Here is an 8,139-nt window from a genome sequence, read left to right on the forward strand (position 1 = left end):
AGAAGAAACATTAAAGCTCCAAACTATATGGCTTGTCTGTAACCTACTTACTGCACTGCATGAGAGTATCCCGCTCACTTGAAGGGCTCCATCGTTGAGCCACAAACCGTGGCTCCAAGTGTGCACGACTGTGCCAACCAACTCGAACTTTAAACATGCAGCAGTAATGTGTCTTAGTATTTTAGTGTTTAATGAGTTTCTGAATTAAAATTTTGGTCTTTGAAGGCACTGAGGTTGATGAGTAGTTTAACGGAGAGCTCGCCCGAGCGTCGCTGGTGCAGCGTCTGAATGAACGAGACCGGGGAAGATGCACACTTGCTGAGAAGGGCTTTTGCGCCCTCACATAAAATCCTGCTTGGGCATGATGCACTTGAGCGAATTCCTTAAAAAGCGTATAAATTTCACTTTCATCACCCTAATGGCTCGGATTACTTTAAAAAAATCAATTTCGTTGCCGCACCCTCGATGTTGTAGTTTTTTTGGTTCATTCACCAGGTGCTTGCGCTGCGGCTCCGGCAGAGGTTTTTCCCTTCGTCCGTGGCCGCCGATGTCTTACGGTGAAGCCGAGTAAAGCCCGAGCCTCCGCTCGCGCATCCCGTCACCGGGTTCCTGGAGCCATCAAGTCCTGCAGCATAATGTCTGGGAAAGGAATCGTTGGGCCCATCCATGCATGCAAATCACTGGGATGGTGGCCAAATCCATGGCATTTGTCTTTGAATTTGTCGTTTTCCCACTGGAATTGCCAGAAACTGCATTTTCGTCCGACAGTTGAATTGTGCGCGATTCACGTGGTCACCCGCCCCGCTGATGTTGGTTGAAAGCCTCCCTGAGAGGAATGCGCAGACCTAGGCCGTGCTTCCCAGGCTGTTCAACGCGGGCTCGAAGCTTTGTTCATGAGCGAGAAGACTCAAAAACTACGGTCAGGCGTGTGCCACTTTAGCGCTCCAGTGACGTCACAATTGACGTTGACAACTTATGTCACGGTGACTTCACCAGAGCGCCAAAGCTGTGTGGCTAAAATAACCTTGAAGTGAATTTCTCATGTAAGGCGTTGAAAACATGCGTTGAAGAGCCTGGGATAGTCTAAAGTCCACTCAAAAATGCCATGGAAAGACACTTCTCCAGGATTAAATGGCCCTGTGCCAAACAGAGAGAGAGGGAGGACCCTCTGTCATTCGGGGACAGAAGGCGTCAGAGGTTTTACTGACACTGCACTTCTTGTTGCTCGTTAATGTGTATTTTGTTGCGTTTTGTTATCGGTAGCAAGTGCAGAACTGCCACATTAATCCGCATTTACCGCAGCATTTACTGTGAGACCACGGCAAAATACAGATGCCACCCGTGCACCACTTTGCTGCGTGTCTGTCGTGTGTCTCTTAGCGATTGGTTTGTCGGCTCCTGCCTGGCTCCAGAGTTTGCATGCGTGCATCCGCTCTGGGAAAATCAACAAACACGCAAGTTCAGGCAAGATGCCGTGAAATTGTTCTTAAAATTTGGACATTGTGGACCAGTGTCGTTGCCAGATTTGGAGAATCGTAAGCATTTAGTATGTCATTCCGTGAATACCAGGCCAAGGCCACATAGCCCCATGCTGAGCCATGTGTCTTGCTGGCACTGTGGGCGTTTAATTATGGTTATGAGTGGTTGATTTAGTTGTCGGAGAGTGACAACGTTTTAACCGAGGCCTTTGCTTCGACCCCCTCCACCTGTCATGTGCTTTGCTCGCTGTGTGCATGCGTGTGCGGCGCTTCGCTAACTGCCCTAACACCGCGTGCGTGCGTGCTGACCCCCCCCCCCCTCCAACAGGTGTTGTGTTCGCTCTACAGCATGGCCCTGCAGTGCACGGGCTCCAGCCACGCGCTATCGTCGCTCGCTCACGGCGGAGTCAAGCGTGCCGCCGCCAAGAAGAGAAATTAACCCTGACCCTGGCCCCAACCCTCCTGACTCTAACCGCCGTGACATTTACAGCGCCGCCCCCTCTCGCTCTGCAGTCGCAGCGTTCGGCCCATTTCCATCTCATTCTGCTTGTTTTTTAAAATATTATATTATAAAAAAATTGGTGAACATTTTCGTTGCACAAGACACCGAGCTCAGAAAGGCTGCCCGCTTATTTTTCCTACCAGGTGCCTAGAGAGACTGCCAAAACGTCCAATCTTGACGTCACGCGACCCCAGTGGGCACCGCTGCGTCGAGTGTTTTCACTACTGAGGCTGTCAAGCTCTCGATGGGACTGGCGTGTGGCCGTCTAACGTTGGGGGCAGTGTTGGATGGCACGGTCTTCCTCCGCGGGGAGCGTTGTCGATCCAGAGCAGAGGCTGCGTCGGGAGAGGTCTTTTCTCTTACAAGGCTGAACACTACGACCTCGCTGAGAGGGTGAACACTACATATTATGCTCCTGAATGCTGAATGGGTGCTGTTGATCGCACTGTCTTTACCCAGAGGAATTAATGCCGTTTCGTTGCGACCCTGTACGTTTTTTTTGAGGCTTTGATTCTTAAAATGACCGCTGTGTTGTCATCACGCAGGTGGCTGTGAGTGATTTTTTTCATATCATTGTTGACGTTCAACACAAAGTGGAGCACGAGTAGACCTTTAACGTTGGGCTGCCTCTAGAAGTAATTTAGTTTTTTGGGAAAGGTTCGGAGGAGGGCAGCAACTTCCACAAACAACACGGGGGTCATTTTAATGAAAGTCAAAAGTGGTGTGAAACTGACGGAATATCATATAGATATGGTAATACATTGTAACATCGATCATATTTTTTTGCTTAGGCTTAGTGGACGCGATTAAGGCTCGGGGAGCTGTACTGCTCCAAATCTGAACTACAAGTCAGCCTTAATTTATCCAAAGTATGTACCATTGTTATTAAGTATACTGTATATATAGCCAGGTACAAATCGTGCGAAGAGGGCCTGGGCGATTGAACACTAAATTCAGACTCTGGGACGCCGCTACCACGGCCGCCCACGTGACGGTGAACTCTCTCGTGGGTTTGTTTACACCCCAGCTGCTTTGCTGCTCATTACCATAACGGTGCCAGGACTGCGTTTGGTGGTGTCCAACCAGCGGCAGTTCGCCTGGCCCTTCGGTATTAGATTCGAGGCAGTGTGCAAGCGAAGCATCGGTCCTTGGCCAATTAGCCAGTTGTGCAATGTGATGTTGAGAGTGAAACGTGCACAGGAGGAACCGGCGATGGCATTCATCAACGGGCTGGCGCTGGTTTAGCTCAGGCACTGGCTATGTCATGTTTTGGGAGCTGCTACTCGGCGTGCCCTCGGGCCGTGCGTGCGGTCCCTGAAGCAGCGGCATGGATTTGGCTCACGCGGACTCGACTCTCACTCGACTCTCACTCGACTCACGCGGACTCGACTCAAGCTGACTCGGCTCATGTGGACTCGGCTCACGCGGACTCGACTCGTGTGGACTCGCAAGCTGCGCGTGCTCAGTTCCAAGCCCGTAGCCAATTGTCAAGCGGGTGTCCGTCTGATTGGCGATGCACTCCGGTCCTCACGCATGGTGTCCGAGCCTGTGGTTATTATTCGTGCGGTAGAACTGGCTTCATAGCATTCGGGGAGTGTCGTCTTTACTGTCGCTGTGACCACTGTAGAATTGGCGGGCGAGGGGGGGGGGGGGCTTCGCCAAGCGTAGCCGCACCCCCTCGCTGCTTCAGTGTTACTTGGTAACGTCCGACTGTTGTCCTCAATATTAGCTGATCACTTTTTTAAGTCAAACTTTGCCGCATGTTATTACGTAAATGTTTGGCGATATAAGCCTAGGTATGTCTATCATAGTTTCTTGGTCAAAGCCAGCTCTGTTTGAGAAACGGATGTCTCGTCGGTGTCCTGCTTTGCACCTGATCAAATGTTGGCACTGCCTGGTCTTTGAAATAATATCATCTGCCTTGCCAGATCATGTCTGTTGGAATAATTCTTATTTTTCTTCTTCTCTCGCATCCTCTTCCTGCTGGCGCCGATTGAGAGAATGTTTTAAACACATCGGAGTGCGGTTCCACTGAAGCTGTACAATGTTTAGTGGTGGAGGGTTGTGGGGTGAGACGGACAGTCTGAAGAGTGTGACTGTGCGGATGTGCTGATGTGTGCAATGCCGTGTTTGACCTCGTGGCTTCTGCAGGTTTCTCTTGCCAAAAAACGCTCTGTCGGCTCTTGCCCGATGGTGAAAATAAAAGAATGTATAATAAATCACGAGCAAGCTGAGCACAGCTCTTGCTGGTTTCACTCCACTGATGCTCTCGCATGCCTGTCTCTCTCTGTCTTTCCGTCTCCTTCCCACCGCCGTTCCCTTTCCTACCATCGCCACGCTCCGGCTTGCACTCCCCCGTGGCTTTGCTGGCCCCGTGTAAACGCGCCCTCCCCGCCGCCCGCATACTCTGCCTCGCCATCCGTGCCCTTCCTAAGCTCCGTACCGTGCGACCTGGGTTCATCTCCGCCCGCCCGCATACCCGCATGCCTCCCCCCCCCCCCCCGCATGCCTTCCCCCCCCCCCCCCGCTTGGATACTCATCGTGCACCCCCCCCCCCCCTTGCTGCGCTGCCGACAACGCGCGGACATCCTGCTAACACATCTGGTTCCTCACCACCTGAACACTGCCTCCCCACCTGCCCGTCTCACGTCCCATCTGCCGCCCCCGAAACCTGACCCCGTGAGCCGTGACCCCGTCGCTGTGCCGCGTGCCGCTCGTCCCGTGACCCCTCCCGCACCACCCGCATCGTCGCCCCCTCCCCTCCCCGCCCGTGCGGCCTCCCAGGGCCTGGAACCGGTGGGCGGCCGAATCCTGTGGGGTAAGATGAAGCGCTCCATCTCGGACTCGGTGCGCCGGGGAAAGAACGGAGGCGACAACAGTGGCGACAACGGTGGCGGCGCAGAACACAACCCCGCCGTGCAAACCAGGGGCAGAGGCAAGGCCAAGATGAACTGAGCCCGAGGAAGGGGACGGCGGGGAGGGCGAGTTAAGGGTAAGGGAGAGGCGGCACGGTGGACGTGCGGGGTCGGGGTGGGTGGAGGGTCGATGACCGGCCGAGTGGACACGCACAGGCCGCTGGCCACCGGCCCAACACGTTCGCACGTCTCGCTGGATGGACGGCCACTGCATCGTCGACGTCGGGTTCGTTAGAAATCCGCGGAAGCACCAGCCTGCTTGTATTTATAAAGTATATGCATCGCCATCATTTGTTTCGCACGAGAGTGATCTTTGGCAGCTTTTAATCCAGCTGAATGATCCTGCATAATCCCTGTGGCTTCACTCGTGCACCTGCTCCAGTGTTGAACAAACCGCCGTTTAAATAAAGTTCCGTGCTTCCGTGTATTCCTGCTGGACCACAAACGTCGGCGATGGCCTCCCTGCTGGCGGTGGTGTGGTGGGGCTCGTTGATCTCCGGGCCGGAGCAGTGTCACCAGATCAGATCTGGTTCTCCCCGGAGTCGCGATGTGAACACTCATTCAGGTAAAGCTGCAGGGATATTCAGGTTTTGGTATTTGATTTCAACAACTAAACTAAAAAATAATTATTGGGCCAAAGTGTCGCTTGATAGAAGGGGCATCCTTCGGGTTTGCGGGGCACCAAATGATTAATCAATTATTCAAAAATGCTCCATCGCATTTGTTGGGCATGTGTATGAATTGTAGCCAAATGTTAAAAAATACCCCTCGGATGTGTATAGGAAATGTGAGTAGCTCCTAATTTACCCTTTTTTTAAATCTCCGATCGTAGTGACATTGTTTTACGAATATCGGGCATGCATGCGTTCCAAAGTCTCGACGTGTTTGCTCCCATTATGGGTGGTAGGCGGTGTTGTCATCCTGACCTGGCAACACTGAGACCACAGCCGCGCTTCCCGGCTGTCAGAATCGGTATATTTATACTGCAGGAGGAATCCGATTAGCTATAAAGCTCTTTTCACAAGTGTCCAGTAGGGACGGGTAAGAACCTTAAAAACAAACATAAATCATCGCGTGCAGACAAACATTTTTAATGCCAACATCCAAACAAATGCAATTTTAATTTTGGTGCTAATTTCTCAAAAGTCTTAACTTTCACTCCCAACTCGTCGGTTGCACATCTTTCCAGAAATTGAGGAACGCTGGGGAAACAGCGATGGGTCGCTGCGCTGTGTTCCGTCGTGCCGTTTTGCCGACGCTTGCCAGGACAGAGACGCGGAGGGCAGCCTCGTGCCATTGGGCAGCACGTGGGGGGCAGCACGGGGGGGCAGCACGTGGGGGCAGCACTCGGGTCCTTGAGTCTCCATCGTGGCGTCGGTTCTCTCCGTGCGAGCTTCACGATTGATTTGCATGTTTATTTTTATTGTGATTTGTTGTTTTGTTTGTTTGTTGTTCTCCGAGTGCTCGATTGTTATGCCACACCAGATTGGTTCCTAACATATTTATGGAATATGTTTGGAATCCGACAACTAGAATATCTAGAGCTGATCTGGCCGTGACATCAGTCAACGTGCAGCATTGGGGCCCATCGATAGCCAACGTCCACCCAATGTTGGGCGACGTTCAGCCAATGTCAATATCTAACCTGTTGCCACTGTTTTTGCGTGCCATTGTCGACTATTGCAAAAACATATATAGATTATCTGTACATTTACTGCGCTGTTTTGCATTTGTATTGTTAATTTGGCCTTTGCTGAACCTTATGTCAATCTCTTCATTCAACAGAATCCGTGTTACCCGGCAAGGTGACAGTCACATTATTTAAAAGCATTTAATTATGTTCTTGCCGCTGTTATTTGTATACTGTCATGGCGGTTCTATCAGTCAAACTGAGATGATTTATGATATATAATATATTCAAGTCCTCTACAAGGAGTCTTGGCTACTTTATCTTTTCAAGGTTGTTCAGGCCACGCTGTTTTATTCCCATATTACTGTTACAAATGCAAGTTGATTTCTATAGGTACGTAGTCTTTATTCGCATCCGTGTATGAAAATACTCCAAATATCACGATGAGTGTACATAAACCTGTACAATGCATTTTTCTATCTTAAAACAAAAAAATCAATACGTGGCAATTGTTTTGCAGATGGCAAATCCGTGGGTGTATTTATAAGCCTTGCCATCACTTCTGTATGTAATCGTGTAGGGAAAACCATGTATTTTTTAAAACAAGTGTATTTAAATATCACGCACAATGTCGTAACCCCCCCTCTCCATCTCCCCCCCCCCCCACCGCCGTCCGCTGAGCGGCGCTCCCTTCCACGATTGTTTACAGCCACGCCGGCTCCTTTCTGTTCGCCCCGCGGGGGTTGTTCGCATGCGCTTGTGGCCGTGGTCACGCTCCGTGGACTGTCGTCGTAGTCGTTGATTAAAAGTGCGGTCATTGCCTGCCCGACCACCGCATGTGTGCGCAACGTCGGAGGTCGACGGCGAGGTTCGAGTCCCCGTTCGGTTCGAGCTGCCGCCGTCGCCGCGGCTAACGAGGCCCGCGCTCGCGGCTGGCGCAGACGGATGGCCCCGCCAGATCGAGGAATTGCTGGCGCGGCTTCGCTTGTCGCGGCTTGAGAACGCTCCACCGACAAGGGCCGTCGCCCCCTACACATTTCACACGTTCTGTTGCGAGAATTTAACTCGTGAAGTCGGTGGTGATGTTTTTGATTTTTAGAATTTATTTGTACATTTGAATGTTTTCTCTGTTGATGCTTATTGAGCACTCGGTGTTCTTTTTATCAGGAGGGTTCTACGTGGTTTATGTTTTCCCTTTTTGGTGGGTTGGGTTTGCACGTGGGCGAAAACTAAACAGTCTGGAGGAAATCCTGGTATACAAGCTGAGAGCACTCAAGCTGAGAACGAAAAGGTGACACGCCTACTTGCCGTGCTGCATCGTACGGGTAATGATTCGTACAGCGTCGGGTACATCACTGCAACCACAGGAATGGGTTCTGCCACGCCTTCTAAAGAACACAATGGGATGGTGGTGGGTGGAGAGGCGTAGTGGTTGTGAGCTGTGCCATGGACCTGGCGACCCAAGTTTCATTCCTGCCCGCGGCTCGCATCAGTGGCGAGTCACATCTGAACGAGTCCTGGAATAATCCACAAAACCCGCGCACTTCACCAACCTGCGCTGACCTGCGCGCCATGAAGTCTCGTCGATAGCCCCATGACCAAATGTGGCGTGGG

At 51.6% G+C, this 8,139-nt stretch overlaps 1 protein-coding gene across 2 annotated transcripts in view; it reads left to right on the forward strand.

Moving 5' to 3' along the window:
- Positions 1–7,359, forward strand: part of LOC133347354 (atlastin-2-like) — a 41,655-nt gene extending 34,296 nt beyond the window's left edge. The window contains exon 13 of one of the 2 annotated variants that reach the window (XM_061559562.1): positions 4,765–7,359. In XM_061559562.1, the coding sequence (XP_061415546.1) occupies positions 4,765–4,935 (171 nt within the window). In that variant the 3' untranslated portion in view covers positions 4,936–7,359. Of the gene's footprint in view, positions 1–1,806; positions 4,462–4,764 lie in introns of those variants that run through there. The other variant, XM_061559563.1, reaches the window with a different exon arrangement.
- Positions 7,360–8,139: the final 780 nt, after the last annotated feature.

Source organism: Lethenteron reissneri, chromosome 25 (genome assembly GCF_015708825.2).
Source record: "Lethenteron reissneri isolate LAM-NWPU_2019-01 chromosome 25, ASM1570882v1, whole genome shotgun sequence".
Classification (NCBI taxonomy): Eukaryota; Metazoa; Chordata; class Hyperoartia; order Petromyzontiformes; family Petromyzontidae; genus Lethenteron; species Lethenteron reissneri.